The sequence below is a fragment of the Carya illinoinensis genome, chromosome 8, assembly GCF_018687715.1.
Source record: "Carya illinoinensis cultivar Pawnee chromosome 8, C.illinoinensisPawnee_v1, whole genome shotgun sequence".
Classification (NCBI taxonomy): Eukaryota; Viridiplantae; Streptophyta; class Magnoliopsida; order Fagales; family Juglandaceae; genus Carya; species Carya illinoinensis.
In genome coordinates, this window is record NC_056759.1 from 602,813 (window position 1) to 628,642 (window position 25,830).

At 35.3% G+C, this 25,830-nt stretch overlaps 2 protein-coding genes across 4 annotated transcripts; one reads left to right on the forward strand and one right to left on the reverse strand.

Annotated features, from left to right (window-relative positions):
• Nucleotides 1-4,933: 4,933 nt before the first annotated feature.
• Nucleotides 4,934-20,889, forward strand: LOC122317998 (dynamin-related protein 3A-like). 3 transcript variants are annotated; one of them, XM_043135115.1, is made up of 22 exons: nucleotides 4,934-5,501; nucleotides 5,641-5,923; nucleotides 6,131-6,159; nucleotides 6,273-6,374; nucleotides 8,201-8,269; nucleotides 8,363-8,422; nucleotides 9,086-9,199; nucleotides 9,774-9,822; nucleotides 10,038-10,147; nucleotides 10,427-10,519; nucleotides 10,607-10,699; nucleotides 10,795-10,932; nucleotides 12,060-12,146; nucleotides 12,206-12,210; nucleotides 12,647-12,710; nucleotides 15,204-15,239; nucleotides 17,444-17,454; nucleotides 18,417-18,582; nucleotides 18,677-18,820; nucleotides 18,952-19,004; nucleotides 20,021-20,120; nucleotides 20,411-20,889. In XM_043135115.1, the coding sequence occupies exons 1-22, from the start codon at nucleotides 5,127-5,129 to the stop codon at nucleotides 20,639-20,641; spliced, it is 2,412 nt and encodes an 803-aa protein (XP_042991049.1). In that variant the 5' UTR covers nucleotides 4,934-5,126; the 3' UTR covers nucleotides 20,642-20,889. The 3 variants fall into 3 exon arrangements, with proteins under 3 accessions (XP_042991049.1, XP_042991047.1, XP_042991048.1); XM_043135113.1 differs by lacking the exons at nucleotides 12,206-12,210; nucleotides 12,647-12,710; nucleotides 15,204-15,239; nucleotides 17,444-17,454 and adding an exon at nucleotides 15,984-16,026 and having other exon boundaries at nucleotides 4,936-5,501; nucleotides 18,440-18,582; XM_043135114.1 differs by lacking the exons at nucleotides 9,774-9,822; nucleotides 10,038-10,147; nucleotides 12,206-12,210; ... (1 more) ...; nucleotides 15,204-15,239; nucleotides 17,444-17,454 and adding an exon at nucleotides 15,984-16,026 and having other exon boundaries at nucleotides 4,936-5,501; nucleotides 18,440-18,582.
• A 932-nt stretch (nucleotides 20,890-21,821) lies between these two features.
• Nucleotides 21,822-24,375, reverse strand: LOC122319293 (protein TIC 55, chloroplastic-like). The gene is made up of 3 exons (XM_043137291.1): nucleotides 23,838-24,375; nucleotides 23,193-23,295; nucleotides 21,822-23,087 (listed from the first exon to the last, which is right to left on the reverse strand). The coding sequence occupies exons 1-3, from the start codon at nucleotides 24,251-24,253 to the stop codon at nucleotides 21,969-21,971; spliced, it is 1,638 nt and encodes a 545-aa protein (XP_042993225.1). The 5' UTR covers nucleotides 24,254-24,375; the 3' UTR covers nucleotides 21,822-21,968.
• Nucleotides 24,376-25,830: the final 1,455 nt, after the last annotated feature.

The window sequence follows — 25,830 nt, forward strand, 5'->3', positions numbered from 1 at the left end:
CTTGTGGCTTGGGAGATCTGGTGCGTGGCCAATGGAGGAGAGACGCGTGTGAAATGGGTTAGCCAAATAAATGGACTTTGTATGTCTTCTTATTATTATTGAGTAGAAAATTGGTGTTGTAGGGGCCCACGTGAAGGGGAGGTGAGTGTTTGGTTTTGCAGGGAGGAGGATGGATGAAGAGGACAAGTGGATCCCACGGGAGTGGCAAGTTGGTATTCCAGATCGATCTGTACTGACCTTCGCTTGCATTTATCCTCGTGAAGAAATTCTCGCTTGGGCTGTGGCCCATGCTAATGGTAAAAATGCTTTCTCATATTTGTCAATTTGATAGTTTTTTTTTTAATTATTTTTTTCTTCTTTAGAAAATAGGATATTTAGTTATAGATAAACTAACCTTACAATATATAAGTTCAATAGGATAGAAATTTTTTATAATCTTTCTAAAATCAACACACATTACAACATAAAGTAAACAAAATAAAGGAGATAATTGGAGTCAAAAGATTGGCTCCCATCCAATTCTCATAAGGAAAAACTGCTTGATGATAGTTTTAAAAAAATATGATGAACAAACTATTAAACTATAACTAAAAGCTGTAATACAAAGGCTTATGCTGTAATGTGTTAATCTGGACTGGCTGGAATAAATTATCATATCTACTTTCATTAAATCATTGGTTAGGAAAATCGGTAATAAAGTGTAGTATCAAAAAATTATGACAAATCGCTAATGAGAAGGTGTTATTAGTGGTAACGGCACGTGCAAGTTATCGCGCCACATCTGGAGAGAGGAGACCACTTTCAATTTGATGTTAAAAGAAAGTAAGATGCTATTCTCACTATTATTATCATTTTTTAAAAACTCCTATGTAATGCTAAATATTAGAAAATCAGCAAATGGTATTAAATATATTTTTAATAATTTAATATTACATTATGGGATGATGCAATGATAATAATTGAAATAATGGTAAATAACACTTCTTAAAAAAATCTACAATATTGTCTAACCATATTTAAACTATCATATTTAGATACTTTATTCCAGATGATTGCTTAAATTGTGATGTTTGGGTTTAATTTAAAGAGTTTTGTTAGGTGCAGGTAGAGTTGGTGCACTAATTCGCGCATCGATAATTTTTTTATTTAAAAAAAATATAAAAATTTTTTTGAGAGAAGAAGAAAATCTCCTAACTCAAAAATTATTTCTATCTTTAATTCACATCATTTCATTAAACATATGTTTTACATATTAATATTGGTACACGAACTCTACTTACAATAAGATTTTTCCTAATTTAAATGGTTCAGGATTTCATTTAATTTAGTTCCCGTTTAGATTCAGAGTTTATCTCAACTCATCTAATCTAATTATTATAACTTGAGAAATGATATTTGCAGTCGTAGTTGTGCAAGCAGTGTGCAGTCGCTTTGAAAAAAATGAATTAATATAAGACTCACATGAAAAAAAAATTAACTTTTTAATCGTGGACTCCACTCTTTTTCAAAACGATTGCACGGCGTTTGTAATTCCACGACTGTATGTAGCATTGCCGTTATAACTTATTCAAGTGTTTATATAAAATATAATAAATAATTTATTTTTTTTAATTTTAAAATAATAATATTAAAAACTAATATTTTAATAATATTTTATTTAATTTTTAATTTTTATCTTGACTCGGTTGAACTCAATTAACTATTTAAACTTTATTTTACTGTTCCTGCAAGTATGTAAAAAGTACTTTTTATTGTCCTACATTCTTCCGCATCTTATGGCATGCTAAATTTGTAAGAAAGAGAGAGAGATGGACCCAAACCCAAGTTACTGTAAGAGCTCTGAATCTTTCGTTAAAACCATTCATCAACGGCAGCCACAGCCACGGCTCACATCAAGTAGCGACCACTCCTTCTTGGGTTAGCAAGAAGACAATCATATTCATGGCCTTAGGGCCACTGTTTCCGCTATGGATCTTTGACCCAGTTTGCCTTCTTTGTATTGCACTTTTGAGCCCAACCCCAATCGATGCCTCCGTTGTCTCTCGCCCCCTCCCCCCCCCCCCCCCCCCTTTCTCTCTCTCAGCAGTTCTGTTTTTGTTGAAACTTCTTCTATCCCTTTGTAATTATGTTTGTTGCTAATAATGAAATTTGCTTTATCAGGAAAAAAAAAAAAAAGGAATGACCAGGTCGCACATTTTGGCTTTTTCTTGGTCCATTTTTATGTGCTACAACCAAATGATACATATTAACATCATGTTTTACATACTTTTAGACTAAGATATTAGCAACTTGGATATTTGATATTGGATCTGTGGATACAAAGAAAATATCGCAAGACACGAGCCATGGCGGTGGCCGGAAAATTTCCGATGCCAAAGTTAGTATTGTCTTAGAGTTTAATGCAAGTATGTAAATAGTTTAGAGATATTTCTTGATATCTGAGAATTACCTTTTATACCTGATCTCTAGGGTTTGATGTCCATGTTCTGTGTTAGGGAGATGTGTCTCTTCAACAGTTCTTTCAGTTAGGCTTCTTTAATGCAGTGTGGCTTTCTGTCCCGTTTAGTCAGAGGATGCATGTCGTCAGACTTTTCATTCGCCATCCGTTAGGAGATCAGGAGCTCCTCGCAATCTGAGACATCCTATCTTTTCAAGGTTAGATGGGGTCAAGCTTCATTGAGGTGACATGTTCCTTCTTCATTTGCATTATGGTAGATTTTCTGCACGTTTAAGGTTATAGACAGATTTCTATTTCACGACTTGAGACCTTTTGACTGGGCCATCGGGTCGTTCGGTTGGGCTAGGCTGGGCCCCTTGTGATATTGGACACATGCCCTGGGCTTCACTCATGAAAAAACTCCCTTACAATACCCATGATGATGATTATAGCTTTACCGATGAAATAGTAAATACCAAACATAATGAAGAAAGGGGTTCGCAATTAGGTCCAAAATAACAAGGCGATAATTCATACTGAAGAGGCACAGCCAGGTGGAATATGCCTTATTCTACTCGTTCTGAATTTTGATTGATGAGTGGTGAGCTTTTGCTTTGCCTGCAATTGGACGCTCTTACCCTTGCAAAAAGTTAATATAATAGGAAAAAAAAAAAAAGCTTGGTACAAGGGAAAGTATGCAAAATTTTATTTTACATACACTATTAAAGTATTTATTCGATTTCGTTGCTTTTGACTAGTTAGTAGTGCACACGAATCTCTTAGCTTACTTATAACTCTTATGGTTATTCCTGCCTCATTAATCCTGAGTTTATTCATGCCTACTAATCTCCCATGAATGCGCTTTGTCAATAAAAAGGTGGGACGTTGGGAGGGTTGTTTTTTTTTATAATCAAGTCAGAATCAGAGGGAGGGGATGATCTTTTCCCTCACGAGTTAAATCTTTTTTTTATTTTTATTTTCTAGAAAACTGCCTTAGAACTACTACTACTGTTACATAATGGTCAAGTTGCAAAATCCTTGACCATAGTAATAACCTTTTTTTTTTTTTTTTTTTTTTTTTTTTTTTTTTTTTTTTTTTTAACTTACACATTTTCTACTAGGGTTGAGCAAAAATTTGAAAATCCTATTACTCTATTTTTTTTTTCATATTTTTAGTCGGAGGTGTCACTAAACTAATTTTGACTCTGACTTTATGTTCCGACTCCAAATCCAACTCTCATATTGTATATATGTTGTAAAAATATGTATTTATCTATATATTTATCATAGATACTAGTATAATTATATAACTAGAACTTATATAATTAAATTCTATAATATACTAGCATGGGCTAATTATTATAAAATAATATACTTATATTATAATAGTAGAATATAATTAGACTAATGATAATTTAGCATATAGAAACATCATAGTATCATTACCATACATAATTAAGTATAAAAATAAGTTAGATAATAGTATTTAAATAAGTTTAGTATAATAAGTTAATCATTTATATAAGTTTTGCTATATACAATTACTTTTACGTAAGGTAGTTATTTTATATTTAAAAAAAATGACACGACCAATCACATTAATGAAGTGCACAAAAGAGTACGTAAATGTGATTATAAATAGAGTTTTTATATAAGAAATTAATAACATATAATACTAATTTACTAAAATATTATAATATGTAATTAAAAAAATAAAAATAAGTCCAATATAAATATAAGTTTAATATAAAAATAAATTAAATACAATATAATATTATATTTTCAACAAAAATGCTTCGGGACTTGAATTTAGGTCCCGAATGTTTTTTTATTAACTTAATGATTAAGAAAGTGTTTTTTTAGTGATGTTTTAAATTTTGTTATTTTTAATAAAATATTTAAAAATATCAAAAAATAATAATTTTTTTTTTTCTTTTAGCTTATTCGGTGAGTTTTCGACCTACATCCTTCGGTGAATGGAGTACCACTCTATTTTAAATCGATCAACACCTTGGACAGAACTGGACAAGACAAGAATAAGGAAATAATGATCCTACATGCACCGATAATCCCTACTGATAATTAATTGGTAAGCGTATTTCGATTTTTTTGCTTTTATTTTATTAATTTTTAACATTTTTAAATATTTTTTATAAAAAATTAGAAATTCAATAATATTCATTTACTTATCACTAAGAAAAAAAAATCAATAAAATATAAGTGAAACTATATGTTCAATCAACATTATTTATAAGGAAATAATGATGCTACAAGAACCGATAATCCCTACAGATAATTAACTGATAAGTGCATTTCAGATTTTTTTATTTTTTTGCTTTTCTTTTATTTATTTTTTAAACTTATTTAAAGACATTTTTTAATAAAAAAAATACATAAACTCAATAATATTTACTTACTTAATTATTAAGATTTTTTAAATTTTTAAAATAAAAAAAAAACCCCAAAAATCCGGTTCAAACTGCATTGTGCAACTTCAGTAATATTCTTACTTCAAGAAAGAAAAGAACCTATAGCTAGCAGCGTCACCTTCTTCCAAGAGCAAGAAACACTTTCTTCCTTCCAAGAGCAAGAAGCACTTTCTTCCAAGAACAAGAAGTTTGCCACATCGGTGAGTGCAACTTGTATAAATCTTAATTGAAACACTAGGGTTTTATTTGGCTTCAAGATTATGGGTGAAGAAACAAGACCGAATGGTACTAATCCGAGAACTTCCGCACCACCGACGATTGGCTCGTCTGTGATCCCGATCGTCAACAAGCTCCAGGACATTCTGGCGCCGGTTGGGAGCGAACTGTCCAATATTTCGCTCCCACATGTGGCCGTGGTTGGCAGTCAGAGCAGCGGCAAGTCCAGCGTACTCGAGGCGCTGGTTGGCCGTGACTTCCTTCCTCGCGGCCGCGACATTTGCACCCGCCGACCCCTAATACTGATGCTCGAGAATTTCCAGCCGAAACCTGGTGACCACAATGGCGAGTGGGGCGAGTTCCGTCACTTGCCCGGCCAGCGCTTCTACGATTTCTCCAAGATTCGTCAAGAAATACAGGTGATTTCCCTATGCCCTTATTTTTAAGAACGAAGACAATTATCCACATTCAAAAATACTAGTAAAAATAAGTAATAAAAAGATATGTCCATGTAATTAGGAAAAACCTTTTGCTGATTTATGCTCTTGGCCAGTACAGACCGAGACTGAAAGGGAAGCAGGATATAACAAAGGGGTTTCGGATAAACAAATTGGCTTAAAAATTTTCTCTCCGAATGTCCTTAATATGACCCTCGTTGATCTACCCGGTATCACCAAAGTTCCCGTGGGAGATCAACCTAGTGACATTGAAGCGAGGATTAGGAAGATGATAATGGCACACATCAGCCAAGAAAACTGTATCATTTTGGCTGTTAGTCCCGCAAATTCTGATTTGGCAACTTCTGATGCGCTTCAGATGGCAAGAGAAGCTGATCCAACCGGTACGCACATGGATATATCAAGTACTTGTTTTAATTGTTAAACTCATCTCTTATTAATTATCAAAAAAACTTGTTTTGTTAAAGTCATCCCACCGATGAAAAAATTTGTTTAACTTATCTATGCTTTTATATCTGTCTGTGGGTATATGCTCATTCTACTGTTCAATACCTGATGTGGTTCAAATGTTGACATAAATTTATTAACAGGTTCTAGGACTATTGGTGTAATCACCAAGGTTTGTTTTTCTTGCCCTCAAGCCCAAGAAGGATTGTTTTCTCCTACTTTAGTTTCCAGTATGCTTATACGCTTGAGTACCGGTATAATGTGGTACTTCTGTACTGTCTGTAGCTTGATATAATGGATAGGGGTACCGATGCCCGAAACTTTCTGCTCGGAAAAGTTGTCCCACTTCGCCTTGGTTATGTTGGTGTTGTGAATCGCAGCCAAGAGGTATTAATTGTTGTAGACTCATGCAACATCCAATCTTTTGTTTGTACCATAATGAAATGTATAATATTCTTCAGAAGAAATGAAAAAAGAAAAATAACGAAGAAAAATGTGGCTTTGATTATTTTGGGAACGGGGTTGGGGTTACAAAAATAAAAAAATACTTACGTAGTAACATGATTGAAGCTGCTGCAAAACATCTCTTGGATTTTTTAGACTTCAAATGCACCATTGAAATACTTACATATCTATATAAACACACGTATAAAGATATGTACCATTGAACATGGCCTTATTCTCTCAACTTGGGCAAAAAACCGCATGGTTGTAATTTTGCTTCTATAATCTGTTCTGTATTCTTTGATGTGCTTTAAGAGGGTTTGTGAAATAAGGTTATAAAAGTTTTTTTAATGGTTTGTTCTTTAGCAAGCAATCGAAGGTTTTATTGAAGAGCACAATTGGCGTAGCCCTATAAATAGTCAATTTCTGAAACAAAATTACTATTCCTTTGACCTTACCATGGTTCATTATTTCATAGATGAATCGATGATCTATTTTGGGGCTATTATCATGTGGTAGCCAGAATCATTTTTGGAAGCAAATAATGTGTCACTACATAAGGCTAACTTCTACAACCAAATATTTTGTGACTACATGGTATCTATGGTTTCTTTTCTTTTCTTTTAAAGTAGATAGAAAGCTACTAGGCTGCCATGAATATATGCTAATCTATTTACGACTTTCTATTGCAAGATCTTTCTCGCAGAGATTCCATCCACTATAAACTAGCTGAGCAACTGCATTCTACATAATTGTCACCTTGCTAATATGGCCTCTCTAGTGAGGTTTTTTATTATTCTTTTTTGTTTAATCAATGATTGGCCAGCTTTAATCATTGATATTGGTATCAATATGCATGTGTTGGTGCATTTGGAGGGAGAGAAATGCTAGAAGTTTCGAAGATCGAGAGAGAACAATGGATGAGTTAAAAGTTTTATTTTTTTAGTCATTGTTCTTATGGGCGGGGGCCATAGTTTGTAACGGACTAAGTGTCCATGACCTTCTTCTTTCTATTGTAACCTCTAGCTAGGCATTCCTCATGTATACTTTCTGTGTACTTGGGCTTTGTCTATTTCTACGAATATAATGTCTTTGATTACGTATCAAAAAAAGTTTTAATCATTGATATTTTTAATCTTTAAGAAAAACAGAATGCTTTAAGCTTTGAAGATTGAGATGTAATGCCCAAATGGAAGGCCCAAACCACATGGCCTATACTCCAAAAGGACTAGTCAGTGATACAATTGGAGCCTTATTGGAACCTTTAAGGAGTAAGAACTTCTCATTCCCAAGCAATGTGGGATCCCATACACCACCTACCTTTATCCTTATCATATAGGGTATCACGCGAGAGATGACAGTGTTAGAGCTAAATTCATAGTGCTCAGATTTCTTTACGTTTGGATGACGGCCCACCACCATTTTCACTTTCCTACCTTTGTAGATTTCTTGCATTCTTGCTTTCCTTGTTTCCCAGCTTATAAAATTGATTTACTTATGAAAGAAAATGCTAAAAGACAACTGCTAGATCACTCTTCCCTTCTTATGGTACTCACAAAAGTTTCTTGTGTGCTATACAATGAAGAATCCAGGTGGTGTCGCATTTACCTTAGTGAAGCCTTTTTTTTTTTGGCTACTTACGATTTGAATCTTGAGTGGTTGTTTTGCTTATTGTACTCAAAAGCCATCATTAATTAGCCCTATGGTGAATATTGGATTTGGCTCTATGGATAATATGTTTGTCACATCTATTTTTGTTTGCGTCACAGGACATTAATAAAAATCGAAGCATTGCAGAAGCTCTTGCATACGAGGAGAGATTCTTCCGTGATCATCCTGTATTTCTACTTTCTCAAATGATTTTTTTGGTTACACTAGTGATTTAGTTTTGAGTTGATTGTGTTTTTGCTGGATTGCCATGCATGTGAAAGGTATATTGTGGTCTATCAGATCATTGCGGCATTCCACAGTTAGCTTCCTTGCTGAATCAGGTTGGTTTGCACCCATTTCTTCAGTTTGATATTGTCAGTCACGAATGCATTCACTGTTTACAATTGATTACGAGTTTCTTAGTTTGGCTTACAGTTGTTTCTCAGCATTGTTGTATATTGTAATTAACTAGGGCCTAATAACAAGTTTAATTTCATTTGCCTAATGACAACTGCAAAATGATATGTGGGTGATACAGATTAGAAGAAGCTCAGTGTTTTTAGTTTTCCCTGAAAGCAAGTAGCAGTTGTGGACTCAAACTGTAATGAATAATTTTGAGATGCTATCCTTTCAAATGGGATAAGAGAATTCCTACTATTGTGTTGCAGTATTATCTTTTTCTTCTCTGAATTGAAGAAACAAATTTCAAAATAAGACAAGTAAAAAATGAATAATAACCCCAAAAGTAATTTAATTGTCATATATGAGAGTGTCAATTTTTAAGGAGGGCATTTTGGCCCAGTTTTGGGGGGGATTCAAAAACCTAGCTGAAGGCCCCATGGTAGATGCCAGTTAACCAACAGGTCATTGGCACTTTCTGTTTCTTTTTATTGGTCATTGTTGATGATATTTGTTTTCCATTTCAGATTGATTGCTCTTTATTATTTTTTTGTTTCTTTTGTTCTTTCATTTGTCATTGTCCATGTTATTTGCTTTCTTTTCAGATTCTGGAACAGCATATCCGAATGGTTCTCCCAGGTTTAAAGGCTGATCTCAATTCCCACATGGGTGGTATCGTTAAAGAGCTGCGAACATATGGAGATGCCATGGAATCTAAAGTGAGTTAGGAAACTATAAAATATATAAGTTGTTAGGAAATGCTTAGTATTCTTTGGTGCTTACAACGTAATTAAAAAGTTTGCAAATAGTGTGCTTTATTTTCATTGAAGTACCTTGTAGATCTGATAATCTTAAAATACTCTACCTGCATAGTTGATATGCTTTTTTCTTTTTGGGTCCTTCTAAACTGTACCACATACATACAAAAATGCTGCCATTTGGACCCCATCAGCAGATCAGATAAAAGAAATACTTTTAAGTTTCCATATTTGTAGTCTATAATGGAACAATTTAAAATTATCTAGGTAGGCAATCAGTTGATATCACCTTCCCTACGAAACAATGAGTTTCTTGTGCATCTCACTTGTCTGGCAATATTTTTATGACTCTGAAGTCGTTGGGTTGTTTCTTGTTCTGTATTTGGGCATCTGGTACACGTGCACTCACATTAATTTTGATCATTTATTGTGACTTTATTTGGGTGATTTTGCATTGAATAGGAAGCGTGCTAAGTTTGTAACTTTATCTACCTCTGTTCTGTCTAAGCATCTTTTGGCATATGTCATTAACTAGGGGGAACAAGGAGTGATTCTGTCGAACATTTTGACAAAATATTGTGAAGGTGAGATTTACTTATTCTGGAGTGAGGACCATGTAATTTATTACTTGATTGAGGTTTTCGACTTCTTTTTCCTTTGACTATAAATATTTTTTAATGCGCTAATTCTTCAGCTAGTTGTTGTTATAAATTGCGAACATCTTTTCACTTCACACTAATGTTTTGGTGTGGGAATATTTGTACAATGGGTGATGCCTGCCTTCATTTACCTCTAACAGCCTTTTCTGCCATGGTGGATGGGAAAAGCAACAAAATGTCAACTAAAGAATTGTCAGGCGGAGCCAGGATTCACTACATTTTTCAGTCTATTTTTGTAAAGAGTTTGGAGGTGCCCGTTAAGCACATATGATTTTCTTTAGCACAGCATATTAGATGCATTTAATTCATACTTCTATTGCTTCAATTTCTTTTTAGGCTTGATGTGCATGGTTCATGGAATTAAGCTTAAGATACACCATTATTTAAGGGCATTATCAGATTACTTTTGATTAGTCCGTTTGGAAACGATGGAAAGCATTATGTTGTTTTCCACATGTGCTGGAAAAATTAGTTGTGACTATAACTTTTAACCATTAATTAGCTGCTAACTGCCTCAGAATACTTGTAGGAAGTGGACCCTTGTGAAGATCTGAATGATGATGATATCCGAACAGCTGTTCAAAATGCCACTGGTCTGGGAAATACTTTGTTTGTGCCAGAAGTGAGCATTGCGACAATTACATAGGGTGTATTTGTTTTGCATTTCACCTGGGGGATTGGATGTTAAGTTACGGTGTTGGTGCCTCAGGTTCCATTTGAAGTTTTGGTTAGACGACAAATTGCTCGGCTGCTAGACCCTAGCCTTCAGTGTCTACGGTTTGTTTACGATGAACTGATGAAGGTGATGTGTACAACTCGTGTACTGTTCTCTTGGGAGTTCCTCTTTTTTGTTAGTGTGATGAATTTCAAGATGTTAATGATATTTTTTCCCTGCAGATGAGCCGTGCTTGTGGGGCAGTTGAGTTGCAAAGGTTTCCATTCTTAAGAAGACGTATGGACGAAGTCATGGGAAAGTTCTTGCGTGATGGTGTAAAACCTGCTGAGAGAATGATAGCAAATCTTATTGAGATGGAGGTTACAAGATATCTCTGTTCAATTTACTTTACCTTTTAGTACTTAAGTTAATGATCATAATGGAAAAGTAGATGAAAAATTATCTATAGTTAGAACTTCAGATTGCGTCTCTGTCCTAGTTAATGTTAAAATCAAATCATAAATTTTTAGGATTAATTGAAATTTTGTATAGGATATACTTTCTTTTTGAAAAAATAAATGTTGGGAATTTTAATTACAGAAAGAAGTACAAATCTGCCTTGAAAATGGATTAAATTACAGAGATTTCTCCATATGTTTCATTGCCTACTACAATTTTGATACAAGAAATAAAAATCTGATTCCTGCTTTCATTAGAACATTAAATGTGGTTTTAGCTTTTCAATATCACCAACAAATGATTTTAGAAACTTGTATCCTGAGATGAAGCATTCAGAATCACTTAAATATTTTGTATTTTAACTTCCAGTAGCTTTGAAAATTTCCTGCTTCAATTGTGCACCCCCAGGATTAGTCGGGACACTGTTCCCGGACACACGGTACAAATAAAAAAATCATTCAATGCTGTTGAAATAATTCTATAAAGAACAATGACATTCGTCCGAGAAGTGCTATACATCACTCAGGTGGCATTAAATGATTGGAAAATTATTTTTTATCCATCACTTATCACCAATCATTTGATGCCATGCATAGGGATGGTGAGAGGATAGTAATTAGGATGATAGTAAATTAGTTTGAATTTTAAATTTTACATAACCACCCTCCATTTATAAGAGTTTTACAAAAAGTTGTATGTGTATTATTAATCTATTACGCTTTCGACTAAATAGAAGTTTTTTGCTGAGTGAATATGTAATTTTACTCTATGTTGTTTGCTATATTGAACTATTTTCAACAAATAGTTTTGTTACTATTTTTCATGGCTTTGAGAACCTGCTGCTTTCCTCAGTTCAAGCAAATGAAAGTGATAAATTCGTTTGCTTTCTTTTTTCTTGCATGACAAGTGATTTTACTTCAGTTACTGAGGCATTTTATTTTAGATGGCAATCCTTCTAATGATCACGTCTTGTTTCTAATGACATCAACTGAGATGCACGCATAAAGCTGGTTGGTTCACTGCTGACACATGAACTTATTTTGTCCAGATGGATTATATAAATTCTTCAAATCCTAAGTTTATAGGCGGCAGCAAAGCTATTGAGCTTGCTAAGCAGCAGTTGAAATTATCACAGGTATATGCCACCACTTTGATAGTATCAAATATTTAAGTTTGTGGACCCATAGCTGATAGGATTTGTGATTAAGACCCATTGTACGTGCTTGTAAATGACTGGATCCTGTGTGAATGTTTTATGATTTTGTGATTTATGATCGACTTGAACTCATATTAACAGATACATATTAATTTCATATTACATTTTTTGACCACTTCTCCCTCTCTCTTTAGGCTCACTAGAAGTATACCCACTATCTACGGTGATAGTGCTTATTTTTCTTGATTATCAATAAAATTATCTTATCAAAAAAACCAATAAAATTATCTTATAAAAAAAAATCAATAAAATTATCTTATTTATCAAATTATCAGGGAAAAAAATTGGATCACTTGTCAAAACAAAAGAAAGGGCACCATTTATTTAAAAAAAGGGACCAATTGAAATTGACTTCCCTACTAAAGACTTTGCCTACCTTAGCTTCAAAATTTTTTTGTTCATATGAGTCGGGGCTATAGAGATGTTGAAAAGGTACCCACATCAGAGAGGATCCAGAGTTCTCGAAAGTTGGTTGTGAATGGTGTTTTGCTAACCAGGTTCTCATTTTAAGAAATTTAGTGGAAAATACACATAGAACGTTTCTTGTTATAGGGTTAAATGCTAAATTGGTCCATGTGGCTTGTCTTAAAATAAAATTACTCCTAGTGCTTTTCAATTAGACTTTTTACTTTCTAAGGTTGTAAGATCGGTAAAATTGATTTCTCCATCAAATTTCAGATTGTAAACTGTTAGTTATGCTGATTCTGATTTGTATATGATTACTGATTTATGGAATTAAGTGTTTTCTTTTGTATAGTTCTTGTGTACATGGGCTTTGCCTATTACATTCGTTCAATAAAATTTCATTTTCCTTGTCAAAAAAAAAAAAAAAGGGAACCAAATAGGTCTTTTGAGTACAGTTAGTGAAAAATATTGTTTAAAAGTAATATGAAAAGGAAATATCTGGTAGCGAGTGTGTGTGTGAGAGCAAGCAATGTGGAGATTGGTATAATCCATAGAGGAGAGATGCATATCCGTAGAAAAGTCAATCAGCTCAGCTAAGCATTAATCGTACCCAAACCTGTCATTCACTAATTAGGTTTGGTCACATGTACCCAAACCTGTCATTCAAATATAGCATACTTCAAAATTTGAAAAATGCAAAAAAATGATTGTGCATTTAAATTTTCACGTTGTCAAATCCTTTTTACATTTGGATTTGATTTCACTGTAGGATCTTTTAAGCGTGTATGGTTTCAAAGTTTTAGGCCTTGTTTGGGAACAGAAGTATTCTCTGGTATTCTAAGATATTCTAAGATATTTCCTTCCCAAATATCACTTAAACAAAACATTTTTAAATTTCAAATTTTAAAATTTTTCATCTATTCATTACTTAATTATTACAACTTTTCCAAACTTGCAAACGAAACACAAAAAGCAATACAACTTTTTCAAATTTCAAAACAAAAATTATATTCAAATAAGCTTTTAACGTTATGATATTTTTATTCAACATTTTTTCTTTCCTTTCCCAAAATCCAATAAAACATCTTAACTCAATCCATTTAACTACTTTTCACAAACTATTTCACAAGCATCCCCTTAGAATATCTATGAATATTCCTGAAATTGTTTGTGAATAGTAGTGAAATAGTTTGAGTTATGATGTTTTATTGGGTTTTGGGAAAGGAGAAATAAAAAGTTGTTAATTTTTAATATAATTTTTGTTTTGGAATCTTAAAAAGTTATTTTTTTGTTTTGCCTTTTTTTTTATTGTATTTTATTTGAAAGTTTGGGAAAGTTGTAATGATTAGATAAAAAAGTTGAAGATTTGAAATTAAAAAAGTTTGTGTTTTAGTGATATTTGGGAAGGAGATGAGATGAGATGAAACCTATTCCCAAACAAGCCCCAAGTGTCCAAACGAGCACTTAATCTTCATTGCTGCTAGGTGGGTTGGGTTGTTGCCTCCATTGCAATTAGTTTGTTTGGGGTGCTGCCCCTTTACTCAACGTAGGGCCGCTAGTCATGGCATGCTTGGCAATGCCCTCTGCATGTTGGTCTGCAGGAGTGGATCTTCAGCCACCATGGGTGCGTCTTGTCTTGCACATGGAGCCAGCAGGGAATGAAAAAAAATCCTTTTTTTTTGTTTTTTTTTTTTGTTTTTTTTAATTTTTTTTGTCTATTCTCGATGTATGCATCCCAATCTAAGGAAAGAGGAAGTGAACTCAACCTGCACAATAGATCACTGAGGGGGGCCTGAGCGATATCCTCATTAAATGCTCTTTCAAGTGGGAGTGAGTGACAGAATGACCCAATGTGTCTTGCCTTAAGGACTTACATGAAAAACTCCTATTTCTGGCAGCCGGCAGACTTGTATGTACGAGAATGAAAAGAAGGAAGATTGTTGTCTTGCTCTAACTTAGGACTTTAAATAGAAGAAGTAGAAGTCCTTGATCTACTATTAGCAACTAAAGGAAGTATGCTTTAGTCCTAGTAAAATAGTTTGAGTTACGATGTTTTATGGAGTTTGGGCAAAGGAGAGAGAAAATGTTGAATAAAAATATTATAAAATTAAAATATTGTTAGAATATAATTTTTTAATATAACTTTTGTTTTGAAATTTGAAATAGGTGAATTGTTGTTTGTGTTTTGTTTGTAAATTTGGGAAAGTTGTAATGATTAGATGAAAAAGTCAAAAATTTGAAATTGAAAAGTGTGAGTGGTGTTTGGATGTTGAGATCAGATGAGATTAAATCATATCAACGTCCAAACAGAACCTTATAGGCTTCCACTTAGCACATACATTTGGATTTCATTTCATTGTATAGCTTCACAGTTTTAATCTCTTTCGAAGACACTGGAATTGCTTAATCTTGCCTTTATTTGCACGGTTCAACTTATTTCAATCATACTTGGTATTGCTTTAGTATCATTCAGATAAGTATTGGAGATAATCAGTTTATGTCAGAAGACAAAGATACATGACAAAAATATTTAGAAGGCTTTGTGATACCTCATGATAAAGATAAGGGTAGGTGGTGTATGGGATCTCACATTCTTGGCAAGGAGAAGTTCTTGCTATTTATAAGGTTCCAATGGGGTTTCAATTGTATCATTGACTAGTCCTTTTAGAGTATAGACTATGTGGTTTGAGTCTTCCATTGGGGCATTACAAATGGTATCAAAGCCTATCTCAACCAGAAATGTAGGACTTGAGCCGTGCCACCTACAATGGACAAGCCCGACGAGGATGTCGGGAATTTAAGAGGAGCAGATAGTGATACCTTATATGATAAGGATAAGGGTATGTGGTGTATGGGACCCACATTGCTTGAGAAGGAGAAGTTCTTGCTCTTTATAAGGTTCCAATGGGGCTCCAATTATGTCATTGACTAGTTCTTTTGGAGTATAGGTCATGTGGTTTGGATCTTCCATTGGGGCGTTACATCTTTCCTGTAAAATTGTGGGAAAATAAGCAAAATGAATTGGAAATAGCTGACGGAGTAAGGATTTTTCCAACAAAGGTTGTCATTTTGGGTGATGATTTTGGTTTCTTAAAGTTATTCATTTGGTTGTATCTATTAGCTTGACAACGTTCTTGGCTATAGCATTTGTTTTTGACTATTGTTGTGAAAATGGTTTTTCCCTTTCTAGATAGGTGAATCAATTGTATTGTTGTATACATCTTGGGCACTTGGATTGCTCATTTTGTGATTTTAGTGATATTTTAACTAACAGAAAAAAAATCGTCCGGGGTTACTAGTATTGCTTTCAATTTTGTCCTTTAATCTACCTTTTTGTTTGGCTTTTGGCAGGGAAATCATCCTTCCTTGAATAATGAGAGACCTGTATCATCTGGTAAATTTTATTTTGTACTGATGATTTCCTAAGTTTTGGTATCATTATTTGCTTCGTGGGTAGCACATGTATAACTTTCTAAATTTCTAAATCTGGTAAGCTCTAACTCAAATGGCATTGCCTTCTTCCTTAAGAATGGGCCGGAGAGTGAGGTTTTGGATCAGATTTTTACTGTGTGCGTGTTTAGCATCCTAATAAAAAGAGGAAGTATTACTACTGTTTATCTCTATACGTAGTTGTATAGAGAAATTTGTTTATTTACCTTTTACTGGGACTTTCTCACTTTGTTAATTTGTTTATCATTTAATAAAATTTTCATATAACAAAAACCGTGTATGATGGGAAAACCCGAGGGTTTTGTGAGTGTTATGTTGGCGCAAGAGGATTCCTTTTGGCTTGGATTGGTGTGGATAGAATGAAGAGAAAAACTAAAGAAATGGGTGAAACTCTTCACTTATTTATTCTCTCCAACAAAAAAACAAATGATAATATATTTTTTCCAGTTAAAACTTTTGCCCGTTTTGTGCCCTACCCATCCCCCCCGCCCCCCACACACACCCAAAAAAAAAAAAAAAAAACAGTTCCCACTGAACCATAGAGTTCTGTAAGTTAAATTAGCTCTTAATATTGTTGTTATTTTACGCCTAATGGCTGTTAGGGACCTTGAATCAATATGGATTTGTGCTGGTAGCAGTTACCGTATGAGAATAAAAGTTACAGGAAACAAAGGAGATATCAGTTAACCTATGCAAGAGAGTGGATGTGCTAATGATTTGCTTAGACCATTTTTGTGTTAGCGTTTTAAGTGCTGTAAAACTCAGGTTTCCAATCTATTTCTACCCCTAGGGCTTGGCTCAAGTGGTAAGGGCCTTGGTCTGGGGGGTGTGCTTCCTCCTGGTCTAAGGTTTGAATTCTTGAGTGCAAACAAGTTACGAAGGCATGGGGGGTTGGTGTTCTAGGGAAGGTAGGGGGGCATATGGGGTGTGGTTATGGAAGTATATAAGGAAAGGTTGGTGTTCCTTTGCTAGTTATACTCGGTTGTGTGAGGGGAATGGCAGTAGGATCAGCTTTTGGCATGATGTGTGGGTGGGAGACACGGTCCTGAAGGATGCTTATCCTACTATTTTCAGAATTGCTCGGGATAAAGAAGCTATGGTGGCTGATCTACGGGTAATAACTAATGAAACACAGGAGTGGAACATTAGCCTTACTCGGGATGCACATGATTGGGAGATGACTGGGCTGGTGGAGTTTTTCAGCCTGCTGTATAATACTGCTATTGATGCCATAAACGAAGATAAGATGGTATGGAGTCCTTCTAGGAAATGAATTTTTTCAGTATGCTCTTTCTATGAAACAATTACTATGCAACAAAGGCACAATAATTTTCCTTGGAAGAACATTTGGAGGAGTAAAGCACCTACCAAGGTTGCATTCTTTGTATGGACAACAGCATTAGGGAAGATTCTCACTATGGACAACCTAAGAAGACAAGGCCTTATAATCACAGAATGGTGCTGTATGTGCAGAAAGAGTGGTGAATCAGTGGACCATCTTCAGCAGAATGGGTATAGCATGGGTCATGCCGGGAAGGGTGGTAGAACTACTAGCTAGCTGGAGAGGAGCCACGGGGACACCACAGATTGCAGCCATGTGGAAGATGGCCACTTTTTGTATTCTTTGGTTTATTTGGAGTGAAAGAAACAATAGACTTTTTGAGGATCATGAACGCTCCTTAGAAGAGTTTAGGAGGTTTTTTTAGAAGACTTTATTTATGTGGGCCATTGCTCTAGAGTTGAATGGTCTCAGCTTCCATGATTTCCTTGTATTAGTCACTAGTTCCTAAATAGGTGTATTTACATGTATACTTCTAATGCACCTGAGCTATGCCTATCTCTACATCAACAAAATATCTTATTACTTATAAAAAATAAACAAGTTACAAGGGCCACATCTTATCAGTAAAAAGCTGTTTTACCTGATCTGTATGATGTTGGGCGATACATGGGTCAAGGGTTTAACTGGGGTAAAAGACATGTTGCATTTACATGGTTTCTGGGGTGTTCCTTGTCTTAGCAAAAACTTCGGGTTCCTTTATTTTAGTTTTTTCATTATTATGCTTTTAAGTACCAAAATCTATTTGTTGAATATCAGTACCAGAAAGCTTTAAAAACTAAGACATGCATGTTACAGTCAAGTAGAGGATATTTTCTGTGAAATCCTCTTAAGTAGCTGAAATTTATAAGCATGTTTTATGACGTGCAGAATTTAAAAATAGATGGCTATGGTCCGGGATTTGCTCATTGTAGTTGCTATTTTCATTGATTACAAGAACAATAACTCTTTTCATTAATGCAATTGCTTCAAGGAAATAAAAGTTACATGAGCAGTAACATTTATACTTGCAATGCAGGAGGTAACACAGCCTCGAGGACTTGGGGAATTTCATCAATGTTTGGCAGCAGGGCAAAATCTGGAGAGGTGCAAGGTAGCCAATCTGTTGGTGAAACTGTTCCGTTTGTGGAGCAGATACCTTCTACAATCCAGTTGAGAGAGGTAATAATGTGGTTCACAGATGCTTATATGTAATGTTTTGTATTATCCATTTCTTCTTTTTCACGGCACTTTCCTCTGCCTTTGTCAATTCCAGCCACCATCCATGCTAAGGCCACTTGAAATGACAGAGCGTGATGCAGAGATAATAATTGCAACAAAATTACTCTTAGGGTCTTACTATGACATTGTTAGAAAGAACATTCAAGACTTAGTACCGAAGTCTATAATGCACTTTCTGGTAAGGCTTTTTTAACATCTAGTATCTCATCTATGCGCTCTACTTTATATCAGAGCGACTTTCTAGATCCTTTATTTTTGACACTTTTTCCTGTTCATCTGAATGTTTATGCTATTGCCAATGTCCTTCAGGTTAATCATACAAAAAGGGACCTTCATATCGTCTTTATACAAAAACTATACAAGTACGTGTTTAACCCTGGGACTCTTGGGCCTTTTGTGTTTATTACAACTATTTGTTTGGTCTCTTGATTTTGTTAAGTACTTAAAATTTTTCCTATTTCATTGGGCTTAAAATTCTACCAGTTTATTTCCAAACAAAATTCACAAATGTAATTAATGAAAAGTATTCTCCAAATAATGACATTTAAAATACGTAGTATGTTTACTTATAAAAACTATGTATGTACTGCATTGAGTTAAATACTGTACTGTATTTCAATTAATATGCATAAAATATATCATGCCCAGCCAAACTAACCTTTGTATTAGTTCTCTTATTACTTGATTATGATTATAAATGGATAAACACGGCGACTAATCCCTTAAGGTAGGTATTTTGACGTGGGGTTTTCAAAGTTTTTTTTTGGCTCCAGATCATTCGGATGATTCTGATTACTTGAAAGTGGACTCTCTGGGGATTTTGACATGACTCTGGTTATCAGTGTGCTCACTTTTTTTGTACTCTGAATGGCTAGCCATGAGAAAAATGAATAATTCTACTTATCATCCCCACTCACCACACATTACACCTATTTTATTTTATCTTTTCATTTTTCCTATAACAAGTATGTGGTGTATGGATGATAAATAAAACAACTCAACTAGTTTAACAAGAATAAAATAAAAATAAAAATAATAAAAAATAATTTTAAAATATGTAAAGTGTGTGGTGTGGGACGATGAGTAGCATTCCTCGAGAAAAATTTATTGGTTTTGAGATTCCAAAGATCTCAAAACCTGTCTATGGTAGCTAGTCTATGGTAGCTATATAATTTCCTTGGAAGTACCGACTTAGGCTTGCTCATCATAAACCATTGATTCTGTGAAATATCCCATACAAACAAATATTGATGTCATTGTATAAAAATCTGCGTGCTAATAAAAAAAAAAGAGAGAAGCATGCGCACAAGCACCCAAACTATACAAATAAATGCTGATAAAGGACATTGAACATGTTATTTTGCTTGTAATTATGCAGAGAAAACCTTTTTGACGAGCTATTGCAGGAGCATGACGAAGTTGTTGTAAAAAGAAAACAGAACCGAGAAATGTACAATGTTTTGCAACAAGCCATTCAGGTAGTTAACTTCTAAATCAAAGATTAATGTTGGTGGCATTCCATCTACTTCTGGTCTTAGTGGCAAAGAAAATTTACTAATTGTCTTGGAAATCTCTTCAACACATTGATCTGAAACAGCTTCACTTGGTTAATCTTTATTAGATCTAGTCCTTATGCTCGTATGGGGAAAATTATTATCTTTCGAATGATACCTAATTTGATATGAACTTTATGTGATGCTGTTGGACATTAGGGTTTCATTACACTTCACATTGGCAAAAAACCTGAGCTCTCTCTTGTTATTTGTAGACACTTGAGGAGGTTGAGTTGGTTGTGTCATCCCATAGTTCAAACTTAAGACCAGGCACTGATGCTACCACCGGATTGTCAAGAATCCCTGACTTTTCATCCCATCTACGCTCAACAAATTATGGTGAGAACAGGTCATCTGACGCATCATCATTTACTAATTCCAGAGCTAGTAGATTATTTCATTCAGAAGGGGCGGCGGTATTGCCTGTCAACTCAAATGGACTGTAACTATCAAGCACGTGGTAGGGGGTGTACACTAATTCAGAAAATGCAATTTGGATTTCCATATAGAAATTTAGCTAGGGTTCGAACTTTGCTGCGTCAATATTCTTTGATTTAGAAGTTTGTGATCAAGATTATATCTGTGGGGGTTTGGTATTGCTCCCAGATTTGGAGGTGGGCGTTACTACATGTTCCTGAATAGGTTTATTCAGAATCTCATATATATATATACACAAATTATTTGTGGTGCTTAATGGGTGTTATTGTTGTTGGTGTGATTATTTCAATTTGAGAATCCCTCCTTTAATTTTTAAATTCATTTAATGAACTCTTGGTTCCGATTTCACTAACAAGTGTTAACTTAGTTTTATCATTATGTAATACATTAAATAGGTAATTGATGATGATCGATGTTAATTGAGGGGAAAATAAGATATTGCTAAAGAAATTATATATATGTACTTTCACATCGGACGTGGTGTTAAAAACAGATCTACACATTCCAATATAATTGAGACATCTGCTTCCTAAGAATTTAAGAATACGACCAGACTCGAGGATTTCATACATCTCTCTCTCTCTCTCTCTCTCTCTCTCTCTCTCAAGTAGAACGTTTGTTTGTTCGTGGTGATGAATTTACATATATAGGCACAAATGAATGTGATGGTTTGAGGGGGGAGAGAGAGGGAGAGCGAAAAGTGCTTATGCTTGAGGAGAGAGAGAGAGGGAGAGAGGAGAAAGCATGCAAGAGCGATCGGGAGGGTTTGGCCTTTTAGATTTTTCATAAATTTTCATATAAAATACAATAAACAATTTAACTTTTTCTTAATTTTTTTAAATTTTAAAATAATAATAATATTAAAATATAATATTTTAATATTTAATTTTAAAACTCAAAATTTTCATTTGAAAAATCTCAGTAGCCAAACAGAAGTTAAGTATACAAGATTTGAAGATTTAAAGACGTCACAAGTCTATTGAAGGTGTAAATCCCACTTTAACACTGCATCCAGTCCCTAGGCTCTCTCTATGTATATAAAGAGAAATGCTACACATTCTATACCGTACACTTTATATATTAAAATATTATTTTTTTATTTTTATTTTATTTTATTCTTATTAAATTAATTAAATTATTCTATTTACCATCCATACACACCGCAATATGCAAGAGCGATGAGAATGGTTGGAAGGGTATTTCGGTGGGCCATCTTGAATTCATAAATTTAAGGAGTGTTACACGTAAGAATGGGCCATCTTGAATTCAGAAATATATTCCCCACAATGTTGGGCCCAACCAACCAGCGAAATTGTGCCGAGTTAAGATGGTCTTTTATAGTCTCCTATGTATCCTTATGAAGTTGGTTGTGTTCAGGGCAATGGCAGTTGAGCATCCATAAACCCCAGCAGAGCACAAGGTTGCCAGTACTAAAAGAAGGGCCTTCCACTGCCTTCCAGTTGCAAGGATCGCCAAAGCCGTCAGTGCAAGAGCTGCGGCAGTAAGGGCATTTTTCCAGACTTGGAATGCTTTAATGACGGTTCTGCATCCCTTGCAATGGATTACATGCCGGAAATACCGGTTGGCCAAGTTCGGAGCATGCATTGTTCCAATCCCCCCCTTGGCCGGGGAAGATGCAGAAACTCCAGCAACCAGTCCAGCAGGTGCATGTTCCACCACAGCAGGCTCTTTAGGCAATGAAATAGTGCTGTGCCCAAAATGATAAGGCATCCCATGCCCTACCTTGTCCATCCACTTCCGATATTCCGCCACAAATGTATCAGAGGATTTTAAATTAAGGTACAGCTCCTTGGTTGGCACTTTTGACTTCATTAGGTACTCGTTTTGGGAAGAGAGGAAACCCATATCTTGCTCAAACACCTTACCGGCATTCTGATGGAAGTACCATTGCGGGAACAATTTGGACAAGGGGGATCTTTTTGTTCCTCCAAACCTTACAATAACCATGGATTTCCCTTGTCCCGTCGGTCTACAAAGGAATAGCCCTGTGAAGTAGTGCTTCTCCCCATTCTCATCGACAAGCTCCCGGTTATTTTGAAGAACACAAGGCGCTTCAAAGCGTAAGAAGTTTGGCAGAGGTTGATCTTTTGCCTTACCCCACCAGCCTGCAAATCCTCGGTCAGTACGCTCAGTCACCTCGAAACCCAGCGGTTGAGCATCCTCCCTTTTTGCAGTCCAATCTGTTCTATCATGTGAAATTGGAATGTGTGCGGGATCCATGAGGTTTTCGAGAAGTATGGAGTGATCATAGGGAAGCTCATGAGTGGTCGAAGTATCCTGAAAACCTGGCCTGGCAAAGTTCTCAAACCAAGGTATTTTGTCAATGTTGGGTGGTGTCTTCTGAGACATCCACACCCACACAACTCCTTGTGAGTCCCTCACCTCATACGTTCTGAGGCAAGCTGATCGAGGAATTCTGGCATCACCCGGGAGCTGTATCGTAGAAATTCATGGTCATTAACTTGGATTAATCTGGGAGTAAATTAGTGTTTACCCGCATACAAAAATTAGCGACAAGGTAAACCATGCAAGACATACCTGAGGTATCTTCACACATTTACCGTTGCCTTCAAATTGCCAGCCATGGTACAGGCATTCTAGTCTTCCATCAATCAACTGGCCTTCGGATAGTTTTGCAAGTCTGTTAAATCAAGCAGCAACAAGGTCAAGGCTTTGTTCTTCATCTTCATATGCATGTTATCAACTACTTTGGCATAATGTTATAATTATATGGTTCTTACATCTACCCCGTACCCAAATGGCGGAAATTACCCGTTCATCAATAGCATGACACATTGTCTAAAAAGGCAATTTCTTTTAGTTACTACTTCTCGAATTCAGGAGTAGAAAATCAGATCCATCATTTTGTCTTTGTATAATTGAGCGTTTGCCCGTTCATAATTTCTTATTCCTCCTTTCCTTTTAGCTTATTTCCCATATAATACCAACTGTAAAATGGCATTGAAAACGACAAAAATCTGTCCCCGAAGCATGAATCGAACCCCCAAATTCTAACTTCATTTTGTGATCATATACAACTGTCAAACTCAATTTAGAATTCCACTAGTATGTTTGGGTTCGTAGAAACCGGATAGAGAAATATGAAGAAAGTCTAATCTGCAGTCTCTTCTCAAATCCTCCTATATATATATATTTATTTTTTTGTACGGTTCTTTTCTTCACCTGTGGGGGCAGCGATCCTCGTAACAGCGCGGATGCCCTTCCGCGTCTCTATACAGAACGATATGCTTATCAAAGACGGTGAGACCCAGAGGTGCATCATCGGGCACGTTCTGGGTGAGGTACAGCGGGTACCATTCTTCCGTCCAATCGTAGTCCGCCACGACCCTCTCCCCACGCCGCTCCTCTTCAGTGGCAGGACCCACAAGAACCTGGTGATCCTCTTCAAGCGGAGGCACAGGTTTGATATCAGCGACCGCATCGCACTTGGTGTTGCTTTTTCGTAGAAGTGTTTGTCTGAGGGGCAGTGGCAGAGAAAGTAGCGGCGGTAATGGCGCTGCTGTTAGTTTGAGGTTTGAGGTGGTTAGAGAGAAAGAGAGCGAAGCATTGTGAGAGGGAAATGGGAACAACAAAACCATTTTTTGTTTGTGAAGTGTAATTGCAGAAAGACGGAAGAGGGAAGAGAGAAAAGGGAGGAAAGAGAGAGTGAGGTGCTGCTTGCAAGAGGGTGGCACCACTCCTGGCCACAAATTTCAGACTCTATAACAAAATATTACAGGTAATATTTTTCCGTGCCAGAAGTAGGAAAAAAACGTAGGTGGATGATTTTTTCCTTTAATCAATCATACTCTCTGGACTCTTGATCACGGTATTGTAAAGGCCCCGTCACCCCACGTCTACGATATTCATGGAATATATTAATCATTATAAATAGAGTTTTGTTACATATAAACACAGTCACGCATTAATCTGTATATTAATACTGATTTATCCATACTTAAAATTTAAATTAATACTATTTTTAATAAAATTTACTTTTTGATCAATCACATCACATTAGTACACAAATTAGTACACAATTATACTTACAATTATATTTTTCTTATAAATAAGCTGTTACGACTTTCTACATAGGAGTACGATCAATTTCTATCCACCTGTCGCATTTCTTGTCTTATGCTTCCTTTTTATTTATTTATTTATATTTTAAAATCTATTCATCATAACGTTTCATCTTCAGAGCACAAATATATCACTCGAAAGCAAATGTATTAGATTCTCAGGTGCAACAGTCTCGACAATATATGATGGGGTGGTAAAAGACAAAAAACAACATTGTTGAGCTCTATATTCGAATAGTTTCCGCTGATCAATGATTCCTGCAAAACAGACAAAATATGAAATTAAACTTGTCGACAAGGGTGATCTAGGTGGTTGCTTTTTAAGTTAATGATAGTGTTAATAGAAGAGTATGCGGAAATTAGAGTGCAAAGTGTTCCTTAATTACCTGGGTTGATTAAGCTGTTTCATACTTTCATGTCAGCTGTTTCCCGCAATATGTCATCTTCTGCTCCAACTATCAGTTCGTATCTCATGTTATGCTATGAACACACGTATATGCGATCATGCATATGTTTGTTTCTTGGTCATGACTTCAGATTCATAACTGGTCGTGATCATTTTCAAATTGTTGCGGATTGGATATTTTAATGTCAGCACCGGCCACATATAATCGGTTTAAGGCAATAGAATTTTGAATGGTAATGTCACCGCCCGCATTTACCTTCCGACATCACCAAAACAACATAAATCCAGCTTTAATTAGAGATATGAACGTACACACGGCCAAAATGGATCACCTTTCACTCTCTTTTAGATGTTTTCTTTGTCACGAAGGAAGAGACTGAAAGATCTCGCGTTTACATAAATTAAATTACTTGTTGTGCTTGGAGTACTCCTCCTAATTAAGATTAGAAAGCCAGGACCCTCATGGACGATCAGTTCCTTCTGCAATACTCTTCATTAATTTTGTTGTGTTCTCCATTGCTACTGCTTCTCCTTCTTCTGCCAACCTCTCGTTTGACTTCCATGCAGCTTCATGCCCTTCAGCCGAGTTTATTGTTAGAAACTGTTGATTTGATATATCTTGATTTGATTAATTTGATATTATCTTCAACAGAAGAAACACAGTGAGATCGGCTTCCTCAGTCAAACA